The sequence below is a fragment of the Bos taurus genome, chromosome 11 (assembly GCF_002263795.3).
Source record: "Bos taurus isolate L1 Dominette 01449 registration number 42190680 breed Hereford chromosome 11, ARS-UCD2.0, whole genome shotgun sequence".
Taxonomy (NCBI): Eukaryota; Metazoa; Chordata; class Mammalia; order Artiodactyla; family Bovidae; genus Bos; species Bos taurus.
The window spans coordinates 66,904,514-66,924,775 of record NC_037338.1 but is presented as its reverse complement, the minus strand read 5'-3'; the positions used below and the strand labels follow the sequence as shown (position 1 = coordinate 66,924,775).

The 20,262-nt window shown below is 38.8% G+C and overlaps 1 protein-coding gene across 3 annotated transcripts in view; it reads right to left on the bottom strand.

The window, feature by feature from the left end:
* Positions 1–20,262, bottom strand: part of APLF (aprataxin and PNKP like factor) — a 93,459-nt gene that overhangs the window by 33,799 nt on the left and 39,398 nt on the right. For all 3 annotated transcript variants that reach the window (XM_059891126.1, XM_005212845.5, NM_001077874.1), the window contains 2 exons: positions 17,545–17,729; positions 1,282–1,637 (listed from right to left, as the gene is read on the bottom strand). In XM_059891126.1, the coding sequence (XP_059747109.1) occupies positions 1,282–1,637; positions 17,545–17,729 (541 nt within the window). The remainder of the gene's footprint in view (positions 1–1,281; positions 1,638–17,544; positions 17,730–20,262) is intronic.

Sequence of the window (20,262 nt, the reverse complement as noted above, 5' to 3'; positions counted from 1 at the left end):
TATGACTGAATTCATTATGATCTTGATAGAACATTAAATCATGTTTAACAAAGATAAATACCAGTTGAACACTGTCACAGACTGAACTGTGTGCCCCACCCTCAAACTTATATATTAAAGCCCTAACCCCTAGTGTGACTATATATGGAGGCAGGGCCTTAAAGAGATAATTCAGATTAAAGAAATTCATAAGGGTAGGTCCTTTAATCCCAAATGACTGATGTCCTGATAAGATGAGGAAGAGACTCCAGGGATGTTTATTCACAGAGAAAGGCCATGTGAGGACACAATGAGAAGGTGGCATCTGTAAGCCAATGAGAGAGACTGCAGGAGGACTCAACCTGCCAACACCCTGATCATAGGTTTCTAGCCTCCTGAACTGTGAGATAATAAATTTCTCCTATTTAAACCACCTAATCTATTTATAAATTATGTTCCATATGCGGGACTAAGGCCATCATAAATAAGACAAAATTGTGAATAAATGCATAAATTATAATCGTTAAAATTGGTTATTCAAATGTTAAAATGGCACTGCACTTTAAAGAGATATGATGAATGAGAAATTAACAGAATATGTGATATACATATGCTATTGCATAGAAGATAAACTATACTAGAATGTATTTATAAGATATTTAGTTTGATAAGTTGCAATAGCAAAGAAAAACTTCTGCAATAGGGCTATGAAACATAGAGAAAACACAGTATAAACATACAGCCTAAAACTAATTCACAAAGTATGAAATTAAAAAATATAATACAATATAATCAAATGAAGTAAGTAGAAGAGTTACCAATCAATCCAGAAAATATATATTCAGTTGTTTTAGAAGGCACCATGGTGATTTAAAAACATTTTTAGAAAAATATAAAAGAAAAGGCATAAGTATAATAAGATGCCTAAACACAACTTAGAATTCTGAGAGTTATACTGTATACATAAACTACTTATGAAGCTATCTTTCTAACACCTAAATAAGACATTAATAAGCAGGTATTTAGGTCTGAGTGATCCTGTTTTCAAGTCTGTATTCCCCAGTTTCTTGTAGTAGTCAGCGTATCTACAATGAAACATTTAATTCCCCACTATATTTTAAAAGCCTCTAGAAGGATTTGCAAGAACACATACTGAAAAAGTACAGACCAGCAGAAACACAATAAAGCTCCTAACCTTTAGGCCAATGGGTCTTATTAGTCTTTTAACACATGATAGCATATATTTACATGCTACATGCTATGAAATACTGGAATTATATGCTACCTGTAATTTTGCTTTACCTGTAGCAGTTTGCCCCATACATGCAGGATGTTCTCTGTACCTTGTTTTCTTCAGAACCATTTGGAACTGAATCGGTTGCCTTCGCCTGCACACATTCAGGACTGGGCGGATTAGAGCTGGGCTCAGGATGAGATTTTTGAGGCTTGTCACAGAAAGACTTGCTCTGGGTACTGGAATAACTCTCAGAACAACTTCTCGCCGTGCTGTCTTCATTTGAACTTCCCTTAGTGATGATTTTATGTTCAGAAACCTTACCAAGTGCCTCTACTGGGACTTTGCTTCTCTGTGGATTAGTCTTAGTGTTATCTATCTCTGTGTTATGTAACATGGCTGCAGAAAATGACTGTGGCATTTCCTATAAGAAAATCAGGAAATAAATAATAAATAAAAGCATATTTCAAAGGAAATGTGTAAGTTTAAGCATAAATGCATGAAACTGTAAGATTCATGCAATATGTATATTTTAAAACTTTAAGATCCATATTTTAAAGTTATTAAAAATGTCATTGTCTATATCTCTAGTTTAATAACTTTGAAATAATCTACTGTTATTAGAAAAGGAATTTACAGTTATGTCAAACCTTTACAATCATGTCAAACATTCAGTGAAAAATAACCAGAAAAATACAAATGAAACATGAGAAAATCCAACATTTGCTCATTTGAATATAGTCTTCCCCTCAAAACCTACTTGGCTCTTAAATTTCCTGTTCAACAATGTGCCACACTCTTCTGCACTGTTCTTATAATTTCTTATAAGTTACTGTAATACTTTATTTCTACCCTTTAAATCAAGATTTTTCCCCCTTCAGCTGAATGATGAAATTGATCCTCCTTCACAGAAAAATTCACATGAAAGCTATCTTATGATTAACTTAGAAAATAAGATTCCTTTGAAGTGGTATGAATAACAGTTTCAGTTTAACGAATTAAAGGTATTTTGAATCAAGTAAGTATTCTCATTAGCATTACAGAACCTTTTTAATATGTACTTACCACAAGTACAAAGAGTAAGCCTAGTCTTATCCTATTAAAAATGACCTCTTAATTACTTATACTTCCTGTGCAATGCAGACATTGCTCAGATAAACTCCAGTCCTCAGGGTAAGGATGTGATGAAAACATATTAGATACACACGAATGTTCACCCCCACGTATAACAAGAACTCATGTATGCTGGCTGTCTTCTGGAAAAAGCTGGTTTTAATGTTATTTGATATCCAACAGCTCAAATTTCTTGAAGATATTATCAACATGACTTTTTTAGACTAATTCCTTAGGTGTTTCCATAGTTTTTTCATTTTTAAGAAACACAGTAGGCCAACTTTCAAATGTTATCCAAACTGACTAAAGACCTTGCAAAAAGAACCTAGATCAAATCATGGTTCTTGTATAGCAATAGATAACCAGGTGGAGTTGGCCCTCAGTTGATGGCATTTGTACCACATCCTGCCAACATATATACTCTTTCCCAGCAAGCTGCTCAAGTACACCCCAATCTCATCTCCCTTTACTATAGGACCCCAACTAATCAGGACCTACTGTGGGGTGGAAACAGAGCAATTCTGACCCACCTCCTTATCTGCAGTCCCCTACTGGCTCAACTCTCACCAATTTTCTTTTTCTCTGTTCAGGTAGTACTGGGATAAGTGAGCAAATCTTTATTGGCTAAGCAGGGCCAGTAAAATTTCAGTCTCTTGTTCCTGTTGGCATCTCAGAACTCCACAATAAACGCTCTCAGAGCACATCTCTTCTCTTAATTTTAGAAAGGGACAAAATAACTTCTTCCACCAAACACAGCACTCTCCCAAATCTTACAACCTTTTTTTGTCTCAGTTCTCTAAGTATAAAGCCTGGGGGAAGGGACAGTGAATTTCTCATCCCTTTCAAAAGATCCCATAGGAAAAAGCCTAGCCCTCACTGATGGGGGCTCCTTTCAAATATGAGATGCTTATAATTAGTACTTCTGCACTGGGTGTTGGGCCTCAGCAACAGTATGGGGACAACAGGGAAAAATATCCCACTCCTGTCATATTTATTATAGGGGAAAAAAGGACACAGGTAGGAAAGGGTTAAATAAAGGAGAATACTTTCTTACCATGAAACACTGGGCAGAGATTGAAAAGAATGAGGTAGATCTCTCTCTATATATATCTCTAAGGATTTTTAAAATTAAAATATATATACATTATATACAAACACACATACACACACACAATGATTCCATCTAGGTTGTAAAAAAAAAAAAAATTCCCTACATATCTATTTCAGTACTTACCTATGTAAATCCAAATGAAAAGATTTAGAAGGGCGTAAACCAATGTATTAGTATGCAATGAGATGGAAGGAAAAGGTGAATCAAAATTTTCATTTTACTTTAACATGCGTCTGAATGCATTTTTGTCAACAAGCATCTACTATATTACCATTTAAAAAAATGAAAAGCAAACCAAGTAATACAAGAAAAGATATAAAGTATAAAGCCTTCATATTTCAACTCGCTCTACTTTTATGAAATGTAAAGAAGGATTTATTTTTTAAATATCTTTACAAGGAATATGTTTAACATGTTAATTTATTCCAAAAGAGAAAGGAGTAATAAAGTCACAGATATCAATACTATATGGATCAGGGGTTCTCAAATATTTTAAGAGGCATAAAAGCTGGAATTCATAATGTTCATTATGGAACTCCATGAAATATTGATATTCAGTAGGCCCTTGGCATTCAAGAATTTAACATTTGTGGTTTCAATTATTCATAAATGGTCCCAAAAACCCATTACATGCAGTAATTTGTAAGTTTGCTGAGATATAAATTCATACTATGCCAGTTAAAAAGCTCATGAGCCAGAACAAGTCACTGAACTGGCAAATGGGAGAAGAGGAAAGATGGAGGGTGCTGTGTACTTGGAAGAAGTAGGGGAAGGCAGAGAGGTCCATTTTTTATTTTATATCTGAGACCCACATGGCTTATGTCCCAGATTACATGAAAATGTTAAGAATAAAGTGTAGGAGGCTAGAGATTCATGACAGAAGAGACAGATCTCCTACACTCTCTATAAAAATACATGCTATAGACCTCAGGAATTGAGGAGCATGCAGCTGGTGGAAGGTGACCTTGGTGCTTGAAGTTGGCTAAAATGTATTATATTAAGGCTATTTGGGCTTCCCAGGTGGCTCAGTGGTAAAAAAAAAAAAAAAAAAAATCTGCCTGCCAATGCAAGAGACGTGGGTTCGATCCCTGGGTCGAGAAGATCCCTTGAAGAAGGAAATGGCAGTTCATTCCAGTAATCTTGCCTGGGAAATCCATGGACAGAGGAGCCTGATGGGCTACAGTACAAGGGGTCACAAAAGAGTCAGACACGACTTAGTGACTGAACAACACACTTAACAACAAGGCTATTAAAGTAGACTGTTAAGTTCCCCCAATAAGTCCTCCCTTATCCCTCAACTCTCTGAAGGTTTCTTTTTCTTTTTCTAGCTTGTGAGATATTAGCTCCTAGACTAGGGATTAAACATGGGCCCACAGCAGTGAAAGCACTGAGTCTTAACCACTGTGTCTAGACCACCAGAGAATTCCCCATCTGAAGTTCTAATATACTTCAAAGGAGAGAACAAAGAACTTCCCCCGAAACAAAGATTCCCTGGAGAAGGAAATGGCAACCTACTCCAGTACTTCTTGCCTTGAAAATCCCATGGATGGAGGAGCTTGGTGCAGGCTACTATCCATGGGGTCGCAAAGAGTTGGGCACGACTGAGCGACTTCACTTCACTTCCTGAAACAAGGTCAATGAAGCAATTTGCTGTTGTCTCCAAGCTGCCCTTGGAAAGAATGTTTGTGCTAATGAATTGTCTTAAAAGTGCTGTATGAATCCATTAGTTCCCACAGGTTAAGGACTAAAAAATTCTAAACTCCAGCCTTAACTTCACTCTTGAACTTCAAACTCATTCATGGCATACATGAACTGTGAACTACCAGATGTTCAAGCTGGATTTAGAAAAGGCAGAGGAACCAGAGATCCAATTGCCAACATCCACTGGATCATTGAAAAACCAAGAGAGTTCCTTGCTTTTATATACTGCTGCTTTACTGACTACGCCAAGGCCTTTGACTGTGTGGATCACAATAAACTGTGGAAAATTCTGAAAGAGATGGGAATACCAGTCCACCTGACTTGCCTCCTGAGAAGTCTGTACGCAGGTCAAGAAGCAACAGTTAGAACTGGACATGGAACAACAGACTGGTTCCAAATAGGAAAAGGAGTACGTCAAGGCTATATATTGTCACCCTGCTTATTTAACTTATATGCAGAGTACATCATTAAAAACACTGGGCTGGATGAAGCATAAGCTGGAATCAAGATTCCCGGGAGAAATATCAATAACCTCAGATATGCAGATGACACCACAACTTATGGCAGAAAGCGAAGAAGAACTAAAGAGCTTCTTGATGAAAGTGAAAGAGGAGAGTGGAAAAAGTTGGCTAAAACTCAACATTCAGAAAACTAAGATCATGGCATCTGGTCCCATCACTTCACGGGAAATAGATGGGGAAACAGTGGAAACAGTGGCTGACTTTATTTCTGGGGGCTCCAAAATCACTGCAGATGATTTCATGACTGCAGCCATGAAATTAAAAGATGCTTGCTCCTTGGAAGAAAAATCATGAAAAACATAGACAGCATATTAGAAAGCAGAGATATTACTCTGCCAACAAAGGTCCATCTAGTCAAAGCTATGGTTTTTCCAGTAGTCATGTATGGATGTGAGAATTGGACTATAAAGAAAGCTGAGTGCCAAAGAATTGATGCTTTTGAACTGTGGTGTTGGAGGAGACTCTTGAGAGTCCTTTAGACTGCAAGGAGATCCAACCAGTCCATCTTAAAGGAAATCAGTCCTGAATACTCATTGGAAGGACTGATGCTGAAGCTGAAACTCCAATACTTAGGCCATGTAATATAAAGAACTGAATCATTGGAAAAGACCCTGATGCTGGGAAAGACTGAAAGTGGGAGGAGAAGGGGACGACAGAAGATGAGATGGTTGAATGGCATCACCCACTCAATGGACATTGAGTTTGAGTAAACCCCGGGAGTTGGTGATAGACAGGGAGGCCTGGTGTGCTGCAGTCCATGGGATTGCCAAGAGCTGGACACGACTGAGTGACTGAACTGAACTGAACGAGTCCCATTACTTCATGGCAAATAGGTGGGGAAAGAGTGGAAACAGTGACATTAGCGACTGAACAATAACAACAGCTAGACAGTTCTTCCTCAATATTCTATACACCTCACACTCAAAATGTCAAATTCAAAATCTACCCTCTGTATTCTGTACCATAGTTTTGGCCAAAATAATCTAACCCACTTGTTTTAGCCAGAAGATGTGGATAAATTTCTTGGATGACTATCTTTCATTCCTTCTTTACTTCCCCCAGATCTAAACAACAAGTGCTGCAGTGTGTTTCTTAAATATTCCTCTAATTCATCCCTATCATCCTTAATATTAGTGCCTCAGTCAGATCCTCTTCATAACATCGTCAATGACCTTATCCCCGTTTTTAATCTTATTCTCTTCCAATTTCTCCTTTGAAGAGCGGATAAGATTATCTCTGGCTGAAAACATTTCAAGGTCCTCCTTCACACTACCGGCTTCATCCTCATCTTGCCCTGCCGCCCAGCTCTGCACCAAGAATGCTAAGAACAATTGTCCGCAGCATAGTCTTTGTATCCTCTCTGCTCTTACGCCTGTTGCCTCATCGACCTGGGATGGATTCCTACACCTGGTTCATGCCCACTGCCCTTAGGATTGGCCCAGGGTCACTTCTTTCAGGAACCCCTCCCTAGAAGCTGGTTTATGGAGTCCTCCTCAAGACTGCCATAAAAATGAATGTGTTGTCACTTTATTTTAGGATTTGAATCATGTGCCCCACGAGACTATTTGCTCCTTATCAACTATGTCTTCTTCATCTTTATGCATTTAACCCCACATTCCAGCATACTGCCTTACATATAACAGAAAGACTGCTTAGTGTAATGATTATTAGAATGGTCTTTGAGCTCAATAAATGGTTTTGGGTAATTTTTCAGCCATTGTTGTTAACATGTATTACTACTATTTGTTTAATGAATGCTTATTAAATGAATGAATGAATAGATGTTTCTGTGGGACTGATCAGAGACATGCTATAAATGGTACAATCCAAATAGCCAATCAGAAGCAAAGGATATAAGATTCCTTGATGTAGTAAACCAACACTAAGGAGCTCTGGGGATACAGTCTTAATTAAGAGAGAGCTATGTAAATAAGAGTTATATTCCTTACCTCTCCTGTTATTTTGGTCAGTCAAGGCAAGAATCTAGTGTACTGGAGACAAATGAAGATACTCTTAAAATATCACCTCCCTACCAGCTTTCAGGAATAAACAACCTATTTTTGGTAATGTTTCAAAGATTTCTTGAACATCTAGATCTTCTGATATTCCTGATAACTTAATATTTTTCTTTCTGAACAGCCCTGATTACAGCCTTTACAGCTGGCAGAAAAGGCTTGACCTTTCTTAAAAGTTTCACTTGTGATTATCAAACTTTATGTGGTTTAAATAATACTGTATTTATGGTTTAACTACAGTAAGACATGCCTACTACAGATTTTCTTCTGGAAAAAAAATGTCTCTTCTTAGGGAAAAAAAGGGAGTTGTATTGCTATTGTAAAAAATCAATAAAAATAAAACTCAATTAGATAGAAGATGGAGCTCTCATGCCCTGCAATGATAGCAAAGCCCAACAAGAAGAAGACTCCTCATTTTTCCTGGCAATGATTCAGCCAATAAAAGAGCCACAGACTCTTAGTTGACTATAGTCCTGACAACCTCCTTTTCCTCTCTCTAAGAGTTCTCGTAAGAGTTCTCCTTCTCTTACACTGAGGGAGCTTCCAGCAGAGGCTTGCCAAGGTTCAGTTCAGTTCAGTTCAGGCACTCAGTCATGTTCGACTCTTTGCAACCCCATGAACTGCAGCACACCAGGCCTCCCTGTCCATCACCATCTCTCGGAGTTCCCTCAAACTCATGTCCATCGAGTTGGTTATGCCATCCAGCCATCTCATCCTCTGTCGTCCCCTTCTCCTCCTGCCCCCAATCCTTCCCAGCATCAGAGTCTTTTCCAATTAGTCAATTCTTCTCATGAGGTGGCCAAAGTACTGGAGTTTCAGCTTTAGCATCATTCCTTCCAAAGAAATCCCAGGGCTGATCTCCTTCAGAATGGACTGGCTGGATCTCCTTGCAGTCCAAGACACTCTCAAAAGTCTTCTCCAACACCACAGTTCAAAAGCATCAATTCTTCGGCGCTCAGCTTTCTTCACAGTTCAACTTTCACATCCATACATGAAAAACCATAGCCTTGGCTAGATGAACCTTTGTTGGCAAAGTAATGTCTCTGCTTTTGAATATGCTATCTAGGTTGGTCATAACTTTCCTTCCAAGGAGTAAGCATCTTTTAATTTCATGGCTGCAGTCACCATCTGCAGTGATTTTGGAGCCCCCAAAAATAAGGTCTGACACTGTTTCCACTGTTTCCCCATCTATTTCCCATGAAGTGATGGGACCAGATGCCATGATCTTTGTTTTCTGAATGTTGAGCTTTAAGCCAACTTTTTCACTCTCCACTTTCACTTTCATCAAGAGGCTTTTTAGTTCCTCTTCACTTTCTGCCATAAGGATGGTGTCATCTGCATATCTGAGGTTATTGATGTTTCTCCCGGAAATCTTGATTCCAGCTTGTGCTTCTTCCAGCCCAGCGTTTCTCATGATGTACTCTGCATAGAAGTTAAATAAGCAGGGTGACAATATACAGCCTTGACGTACTCCTTTTCCTATTTGGAACCAGTCTGTTGTTCCATGTCCAGTTCTAACTGTCGCTTCCTGACTTACATATAGGTTTCTCAAGAGGCAGGTCAAGTGGTCTGGTATGCCCATCTCTTTTGGAATTTTCCACAGTTTAATGCGATCCACACAGTCAAAGGTTTTGGCATAGTCAATAAAGCAGAAATAGATGTTTTTCTGGAACTCTCTTGCTTTTTCGATGATCCAGCAGATGTTGGCAATTTGATCTCTGGTTCCTCTGCCTTTTCAAAACCATCTTGAACATCTGGAAGTTCATGGTTCACATATTGCTGAAGCCTGGCTTGGAGAAGTTTGAGCTTTACTTTACTAGCGTGTGAGATGAGTACAACTGTGTGGTAGTTTGAGCATTCTTTGGCATTGCCATTCTTTGGGACTGGAATGAAAACTGACCTTTTCCAGTCCTGTGGCCACTGCGGAGTTTTCCAAATTTGCTGGCATATTGAGTGCAGCACTTTCACAGCATCATCTTTCAGGATTTGAAATAGCTCCACTGGAATTCCATCACCTCCACTAGCTTTGTTCATAGTGATGCTTTCTAAGGCCCACTTGACTTCACATTCCAGGATATCTGGCTCTAGGTGAGTGATCACACCATCCTGATTATCTTGGTCGTGAAGATCTTTTTTGTACAGTTCTTCTGTGTATTCTTGCCACCTCTTCTCAATATCTTCTGTTTCTGTTAGGTCCATACCATTTCTGTCCTTTATCGAGCCCATCTTTGCATGAAATGCTCCCTTGGTATCTCTAATTTCTTGAAGAGATCTCTAGTCTTTCCCATTCTGTTGTTTTCCTCTATTTCTTTGCCAAGGTTAAAGACCTCAAATTGCTGATCCCAAATAAACCCATCTTTGCTGGAGAAATATCTGGAAGTCCATTTGTTTCAGGTCAACAGTTTGGTGATCTGTACAGGGATCAGAGAAGACCTTCAACAGCTCCAGGGCTGATGAGCAAACAGGTGCAGCATCCACAATCAAGTCCACTGTGATCATTGATTTTTCTCACAGATCCTGGAGTTTGAAGGTACATGTTTCTCCAGGATGTGAGCCCATACCCTCTTTGCATTTGAAGCTCTCTTGGCTTTGTTTGGAATCTGTTTTGAGTTTTAATCTTCCAGGTTAAGGCCTTATTCTGCATGAGGGTACTCATTTGGCACTTTGGTCTGACTTTGAGATGAGACTGTTTCAACTGAAGCTGGCTAAGAAGCCTTTAGCTTGGCTTTTCCAGGACCAAGTTATTTCTTAGAACTGGCTGTTACTAGGCCTGCAAGTTGTTTGAGTTGTAAGCTGTTTGAATTGAGCTGTTTAAGTTGTAAATTATTTAAGCTGCTTGAAAATTATTATTTTATTATAGAAGAAAACTTCTGAGAAGTAAGATTCCAGTTACCTAAATATTTTGAGGCTACCTCACCCCCCACAATAGATACTTCAACTGATTCTATGCTTAAAAACTAGTCCTTCTTCATGTGCATTTCCAACTGGACTAACCTGACCAAAGGCAATTTAGAATATCAATGGCCATTGTGGGAAACTTTTGAAATCCCCAAATTTAATTCTCTTAAAGCCAAAATGGATTACAGTAACTCAAAAGTTTCTAGGACTGAATGGAATGACGATTTTGATTGGTATTTTGAAGCTTCCCAATGTTATCAGAAGTTTAAAATTGCCTCTCTGCAAAATAAGATTTTAAGATTAACTGAGGCAAATGATTAAAGAAAAATAGAATGGTTTCTGAAGCTTCAGGCTCTTCTTCCTTAGCTTCTTTTTCTCAGATTCCACATCTGGTGCCATCTTGCCTCTTCCTTAGCCCCTATGCCTCTGGCACAATCTTCCTCTTCCCTTCGACACTGTCAACACCTCCTCTCTATCCTCAATGACCCCACACTCATTTTCCTGCCAAACTTCCCATTTTCTCTGAAACTCTCCCTACTCTCTTCCTCTGAAACTGCCAGAACCTGTCCCTTTAAAATTAGGCCTTCTGAGAATCCAGATGTTAAACTCTTAGTTTCTTATATTCCTTGGACTAAAGCTGAACTGTGAGCCATAGTCAAAGACCTTCCCAAAGTAACAGAAGATCCTCATTGATTTGCAGAGGAATTTAATATAGTTATTCAAACTTACCAACCTTGTTTCTGACTTATATCATCTAATTTTATACTTGTCAGTGAAGACTGGGCCCAGCACTGGATAAAAACATTTAGTTGGGAAAATCCTGAAAGGTCTCTAGAATTACAGCTCAGTGACCAGACCACTAACTTATTATATGATCATGTGTGCATGCCTAGTCTTTTCTAACTCTTTGCGACTTCATGGACTACAGCTGGCCAGGCTCCTCCATCCATGGGATTATTCCCCCAGGAATACTGAAGTGGGTTGCCATCTCCTACTCCAGGGGATCTTCCAGGCCCAGGGATCGAACCTGTGTTTCCTGTGGCTCCTGCATTGGCAGGTGGATTCTTTACTCCTGAGCCACCTGGGAAGCCCATTATATGATCCACTTCAGCAATAATGAGGCAATTTCATCAGGTGATTTCTATGGCTTTCCCAAAGCCTGTTGATTGGAACAGAATTCAGGCCTGCACACAAAAATCTGATGATCCTATTCATGACTATTACAATCAACTTCAGATTGTTTTAAAGGAAAATTCTACTCTTCTTTCAGATGTTGATTCTACCTGGGTATCTATTAACCCCATGTTTATTAATGGACTGAACTGGGTCCTTTCTTTTCTAGTAAAAAGGACCAGGATAGAATGGGGAACTATGTCCACTCCATATTTAGCTCATCTGGCAAGCCAGCTCACTCAAACTCTAGATGGATCACCCAAAAGGAAGACTACTATCTTCAAACCACCAACTAAAGACTCCAAACAAAACCAAAACCCTCCTAGTTTCTGCTATTATTGCGAAGAGCCAGGACATTCAAAAGAGATGCTACAAGTACTTCAGATGCCTTCAATCCTCTAACTAGCCTTTCCAACATCTGCCCAATTCTCAATGACAGTACTCTGAGAAACAACAGGGGCTCTTCCCAGTCTCCCCTCTCCGTCAACCTGGAGAAACATTTCTCCAGATTGGGGACAAGTCTGTTTTAGTCCTAACTGACCCTGAAGTCATACTCTCAGTGCTCAACCCCACTACTATAAAGCAGTCTGAACACAGCTCAACTAGTGGGATTTCTAACGAGCCTCAAGAGGTTCCTGTCTCTGAACCTATTTCCTTTCACTTAGGCCCTTTGAGAGATGCATACCCCTTTCTCCTTAGTTCCTCGGCCCCCAACTCATTTATTAGGCTGAGACTTCTTAAAGAAGTGTCATGCTGGAATTTTTTTTTTCCCAAAAAGGGGAAATAATTCTAAAATTTGACAACAGTTATCAAAGTAACAAACCAGGTGAATGAAATGATCCTTTGACATCTTTTATTTGGTTTGCCTCTGATAGTACTAGAGCTAATACTGATCTAGAAATATTGATCACTTGTCTGTAGTGAATCAGTTACCACTCCCCTTATGGGTAAAATCTCCAGCTGATACTGGCAAAACTCACAGCACACATCCCAAGATTCAAATAGATCCCTCAAAAACCACTTAACCAGACTTAATTAATATTCTATAAGAAAAGAAAGCCCTGAAAGGCATAAAGACCATAAAAGAACGTTACAAGGCTCAAGGTCTCATTAATCCTTACGCCAGCCAGGTGAATAAAACCTAGGGGCTGAGGGTGGAGGTTCCTCCAGGATCTCTAAGCAGTAAACAACACTGTTATCCCTTGACACTCTGTTGTTCCTAATACCCATAATTACTAACATCCATTCCAGTTGACGAGGCTGACCAATATCCTTCTGCCCTCACTTAGGAAGAAAAGCAATTCATCTGGACAGTAATGACTCAGGGTTTTGCTGAGAATCCTTATTTCTTACAAATACTAAAGGCTGATCTGGATTATGTAAGGTTCCCTAGAGGTTCTACTTTGTTGTAATATGTGTTTCATTTGCTTCTTTGCTCTCCTTCTCAAGCCTCCTCACAAAAAGACAGTATCCACTTGCCAAAGCTTTTAGGAACATATGGTCATCAAAGAAAAATTACAGTTTACTCGAACCCAGGTTTGATACTTAGGGCATCTGATATCAGCACAAAAGCTTTAAGGAGATCCAGATACACTTCATGATATCCTAAGCTTCCGCAAACCCAAGACTACATGCTATATGCTAAGTCTTCTCGGGCTGGTTGGTTATTTCCAAAGCTGAATTTCAAATTTCTCTCTCATGGCCAAACCTATGTATATGCTTTATTAAACAATAACAACCATGACTCAAACTTATAGAAAGAACCAAACAACGCAGCCTTTAAAGCCTGAAAGTTGTGTCTCATGAACCCACCTGCCTTTGAGAATCCCAATTATCAGATTCTCTTTTTTTTTTTCCTTTTTATATATGAAAAGGAAGAAAATGCCCTTGGGGTACTCACCCAAAACCATGGGTCCACCATCAACCCACATTGCATTACAGCCAGAAACTGGACTCTGTGGTATAGGGATACCCTGCTTGCCTTAAAGCCATTACAGCTACTGCTCCTTTGGATATGGCCACCAAGAAAATCATGGGATCCCCTTAAGCAACTTTGTACATCACGCAGTAGAAGCCCTCCTGAATTCTCATCACACTTAGTACTTCTCAGTCAGGTGCCTTACGTCCTAAGAAGTAAGTCCTTTCATTAACTTCTCCTCACATAACTCCTTTGTGCTATACCTGCTACTCTTCTCCCCTCTGTCACCAAAGAAGTCCCTAACTGACCACCAAAGAAGACATTGACTGACCACCTCCTGACTCATAATGATTTACAGGAAAGACCTCCTGGTAACACTGACTTCTCAAGGTTCACTGATATTCTTATTTAAAAGGTAACAATGGTAAATATGCCAGGTATGCTTTGCAACTCCTTTTGATGTTGTTGAGGCAGCTTTGGCCAAATAGGTGGAATTATACACTCTCATATGGGCTTGTATTTAAGCCAAGGGCAAAGCTGCCAATATTTATACTGATGGTATACACTTTTACAATATTATACACAAACATAATATTTACACACTATACAGTAGCTTAGGATTTTGTAATACTATGAAGCAACGTGACTTCCTTACTCCCTGCTGAAATAAAATTTTAAGTGACCCTTATGTTTACTGGATGTAATATTTTTATCTGCCACTTTAGGTATTACTAATATTCTGGGACATTCTATTCTGGGACATTCTACACTTGACTCTCTGGAAACTGAGGGAAATAACTTTGATGACACTTCTGCAGGGAATGTTGCCAATAGCAAGGGGCCTATAGCAACGGGGCCAATAGCAAGCTGTTGGTCCAAAGAGAAATTTTCCCAAATGATAACTTAAAAAAACAGACTAAAGAAGCCTAACAGCTGGCTTCAGAAAAGGAAAAACAACATTGGAAATAGAAAAATTGTTGGTTTGATAAAAGAGGAAACTCTGGTTTAGACTAACAACCCAGTCCTCCTGGACACTCTAAAATCCCCATTCTTCAGCACTGTACATGCATTAAACCACTGGTCTACTGAAAAAAAAATGATAGCATTCATCAATCAGTGTTGATCTGCAAACATTAACAAGGCCATCAAAAATATCTACCTCACTTGTCCCACTTGTCTGAAATACAACCCAAGAAAGCTTGTTTATAATGCTCCCAGACAATTTAAACAGCCCAATGAACTATTCAAGGTCTCACAACTTGCTCTGGCTCATGGATACAAATATGTTTTAGTAATGGCCTGTGTGTTTTCACATACAGACAGGCATCCCTTGCAGACATGCTACTGCTTCTGTAAAGTCCTTTTAGAAAAGATTATCCCTATCAGGGGAATTCCTCTCAAATTTCATGGCCATCAAGGAACACATCTTATTGGTCAGGTACTACAAGTGGACTTCCCTGGACTTTACCTCAGACGGTAAAGTGTCTGCCTACAACGCGGGAGACCCGGGTTCGATCCCTGGGTCAGGAAGATCCCCTAGAGAAGGAAATGGCAACCCACTCCAATGTTCTTGCCTGGAGAATCCCATGGATGGAGGAGCCTGGTGGACTACAGTCCATGGGGTCGCAAAGAGTCGGACACGACTGAGCGACTTCACTTTCACTTCAACAAGTCTGTGCTATTTGGCCAATTTTCAACACTTTCACTGTGCTGAAAGTGATCCCTGTTTAGTTGAATGCACTAATGGTATTATTACTACTCAGTTGACAAAATTAGTAAAGGCCCTCTAAAAATTTTGGCCAAAATGCCTTGTCATTGGTCATTCTGAATCTCAGATCCACCCCTTTCAGAACTCATAAGCTCTCGCACCTTAAGATAGCCACAGGATGCTCTTGCTTCTTTTGACTCACAACTGGTAAAAGGAGAGATACTCCAATATAGCAAAAGCCTAAATACTATTAAAAATAACTGTGTTTTGGTAGAGCAATCTGTTCACAGTGTACTCTTGGGGGATGATGACCTAAAATATACCTGACAACCTGGACATTTTGTCTACTGGAAAGAAGCACCTCCAGAAGAACTCTCTTCAACCTCACTGGAAAGGCCCCTATCACGTACTGTTAACCAGCCTTTGTGCCACCAAACCCCAAGGAGACTCTTGGATTCACATGACACATATAAAAATGTACCAAACCCTGACTAGATCTGCACATTATCTGATGACCTGAAAGAGAAGATTTCCCAGAATTGAAGCAGATGACATCTGATGAGACAGCTTTCTGAAGATATCCAGACCAGGCCTGTTGGCAGCTTGTTTGTCAAACCTTTGATGACGACAGAACACTTCAATATCCTCCAATCTCTATGATTTTGATAACATACAAACTTTAGATTAAAAGTGCCTGAAAATTCTTCCTCCTACCTCTCCTTGATACTTGAATGTGACTTCAATAGGTTTCCATCTGTGTACTTTCTCTCCAGTGTGAGATGCCACACCCAGCAAAGGTCCCTCCTGGCACTAAAGGACATAAAGTCACTGAAAACCTGACTCTTGATTAGCAATGCTTTCAGAGAAAAATCCTGACCAAAATGAGGAAGTGTAAAAAGTTAAACAGAGTTGGGAGACCAGAAAGTACAGTTCTCATGCCCTGAGATGACAGCAGGGCACAACTGGAAGACGAAAGAGTCCTCTTCCTTCATGGCAAAGACTCAGCCAATGAAAAACCATGAAATCTGTTTACTATCAGCTATAAAAGTATTCTTTTTCCTCTGCTATGCAGGAACTTGCACCCATGGCTGAAGACTCCAAAATACAATTCTCTGCTGATCCCAAATAAACTCATCTTTGCTGGAGAAATATCTGGAAATCTATTTCCTTTAGGTCAATAATATGTTTAGAGAGTACAGCAGAGAATATTAGGGCTCAAAATTCACATAAAATTTATAGGTAAGTTTTTATGGTCCATATATGTGAGTTAGAATACATTTTGTTTTCATTTATTAAGCTTGACTCCATAAGTAAGCAGAAGAGTTGAGCCTATAGTGATTAGACCCTGCTTTCTAGCTGGAAGAAAGGATCCTGTTTCTCACTAGAAAGGAGGCAGGAGTGAGGGGAGAACTATAAAAGACCTGATTCTCTGGGATAGTGGCTGAAATTTCAATCAATCCAGTCCATACAATTCTAAAAGCAATCCTATTCCTTTGGCTCTCCCTGAGACTAAACAGATGGAGACCCACACAGCGTAGCCACAGGACTACAAGGATCATGAAAATGATCTTTTAAAGCCACTCTTCTCCTGAAAGGAAGAATACCTGACCTTTTTGTCCTAGAGTCATATCTCTCCCTTTTTTTCCCCTTTCTTTCTTTTAAAATTCATCCAATAATCTCATTTTCTTAGAGTACCCAGTATCAAAGAATGCTTAAGTCAGCCATACCATTCTAATGAATTAGCAAAAACTGAAAGAGGATAGAAAAGATTTATAAATACTGCAAGTAAACCCAGAAGTAGTTATGCAACAGGCTGTTAAGAACTACTCATTAATTGTTCCTCTCTTAATACTTAGCAAGAGAAAAGTAGTGAAAGGCAGCTTGAGAATGACCAAAAACCCAGAGTTTCAAAAGGAAGGTACCAAATTATGACCAGGGTCAAGTGGTCTCCACCTATTTTTCAGTTTGAAAATTTCTAAATTAAATAGCTCTTCTACATTGCAAGTCCTATATTAAAAAGCCAAACAACAAAATCAAACAAAATAACAAATCTTGAGAAACAATATAAAAAGCATTTTTGGTTTTTCATTGATATATATAGCATATAATTATCTTAACTAGAACACTTGTCAGAGAAAATAAACAACCAAATAATGAATATTTTAAAAATCACCTTGGATGAAATGATAGACTCTTCCTGATCATCATTTTTGCACTTTTTTCCTGTGTCTTGCTTTGCTGATGTACTTTCTGAACTTCCTGATGAAATTAATCGCTTTTTTCCTGGCTGTGTTATGTTTACTTGGGTTTTATCTTTGCAGACTCTTTCTTTTTCACTTTCCCAGGTTACATTATTACCTTAATCATACACAAGCACATAAACACAAGGAAAAAGAAGAAGAAAATTATCTCCCGTACCTTCAAATGTCAATAATTCATACCCCCCCCCAAAAAAAGAAATGAAAGCAAAAATAAAAATGATAAAAGAGCAAAAACTAAAGTTCTATCTATATTAAGGCCAATCTGAAAACACATATTTCCCAATCTCAAGAAGTATTAAGCAGCACCATGGCCAAGAACTCCAGCCCTGAAGATATATATCCAGGCCAAGATGCTAATGTGGACAGGCACCATCCTTTAACTGTTTAACCTTACCTCTCTGAACTTTGGTCTCATCATCTAGAAAAAGGGAATTATAATAACTCATGGAGTTATTAGGAGTAGTAAATCAGGTAAGATACATAAATTATCAGAGTATCACATGTATATTAGTGATATACATATATGGATAGTTTCTTAATTTTAGCAGTGAATTTCTTTAACAGAAAATCTGATCTATAGAAACCAATGAATTTTACACATACTTACTGAGCCCCTACCACCCACAGTGAGAAATGCAACTTAAATTACCTTAAAACAGATTACCTTTAGATACCTTACCTAAAGACAGATTAAAAACCTAAAATAACTGAAAAGGGAAAGCAACCTCTACAAACGTAACTAAGAAAACAAATCTCCAATAACAATGGATACTGCATTGTCATAACCCTTATTCAAGGTTCAGTGTAGTGGAGAAACTTAAGTCAGTATCATATTTTGTTTAAAAATTCATGAACTATCTAATCAGAAAAGAAAAAAGATCTAAAGAAGGAAATCTTCATGGTTGTCTTTCTTCTCTAATTTAAGAGGGCAGAGGCTTCCTGTGCCTTCTTCACTATTCCCTACTTTGTGCCTCCAGTGTCTAGACCTGGACCTAACACAAAGTTCAGTTCAGTCGCTCAGTCGTGTCCGACTCTTGGTGACTGCAGCACGCCAGGACTCCCTGTCCATCAACAACTCCCGGAGTCCACCCAAACCCATGTCTAATGAGTCAGTGATGCCATCCAACCAGCTCATCCTCTGTCGTCCCCTTCTCCTCCTGCCCTCAATCTTTCCTAGCATCAGGGTCTTTTCCAAAGAGTCAGCTCTTCACATCAGGTGGCCAAAGTATTGGAGTTTCAGCTTCGACATCAGTCCTTCCAATGAACACCCAGGACTGATCTCTTTTAGGATGGACTGGTTGGATCTCCTTGCAGTCCAAGGGACTCTCAAGAGTCTTCTCCAACACCACAGTTCAAAAGCATCAATCCTTCAGTGCTCAGCTTTCTTTATAGTCCAACTCTCACATCCATATATGACCACTGGAAAAACCACAGCCTTGAGTAGATGGACCTTTGTTGACAAAGTGATGGCTCTGCTTTTTAATATGCTATCTAGGTTGGTCATAACTTTCCTTCCAAGGAGTAAGCATTTTCTAATTTCATGGCTGCAATCACCATCTGCAGCGATTTTGGAGCCCAGAAAATAATATCTAGAGTTGGAATTTCTGGACCAAAATATGTCTGTCAAATTTTCCCTTATTCTAGGCTTCCCATCATCTTAGCAAAGTCTCCCAGAAGTAATAGAAAAATGTTTCCCCAAATTTTCTTCAAATGCCTTAGTTTCAATTTTTAACACTGGTTATTAATTCAGTAGAAGCTTATTTATAAATGTGACATGAGCAGTGAGTGCTCTATTATTATTTTCTTCCAGATGGAAATCTAATTCTCCCACGTTGTATTTAACAATGATGCATCCTTTCTCCACCAATTTGAACTGATAATTCCTTGTACATTAAATGTGTGTCATTCTAATTTGCTTTGAGGTGTTTCATTCTTTTTCACTGGTCAACTTAACCAAGTCCTATGGCAGAACTATCAACTACTAGAAGTAGGCACCAGGCCCAGACTGTGATAAAGGAAAGGCACAGAGATGCCAATTTTATCCATTTTTATTTAAAACTTACAGGATCTAACTTATAAAATAAGAAATGCTTTTAAAAGCAATAAATAGATCAGAAGAGCTGAAATTATCATAATTCTATAGATATGACTATACATCTAGAAAATCCAAGAGGCTAAAAACAATCAGAATTAGTTAAACCACTTAACAAGGTTGCTTGAGATAAACAGAATAACTAGTACTTTAAGTAAACACTGAACTATAATCAAACTAAACAATGTCAGTTAAATATTTATCATCTGTATTGTCACAGAGAAAATACTCAGTGTACAAAATTAAATGTAAACCAAACGGTTTGGGGACTATTTACTACTTCAACCTTTATCAGCATCTGTCACTTTTCATTACTTCATGTTGGAGGGTTAGAAGATGGGGAAAGAAGAGTACTAAAGGGTAGCATAAAGCCAGTAAAAATATAAAAGCTCCTTTTAATCTACCAAGAACATCAAACCCTAGGAGTTACACCTTGTCCTGGGCCCTAGAGACCTAAGGAAGCAGACATAAGCAAAGAAAAGGGGAAGCTCTGATAGTCTTTGCCCAAATATACTCACTTACCAATCACTAAGGGACA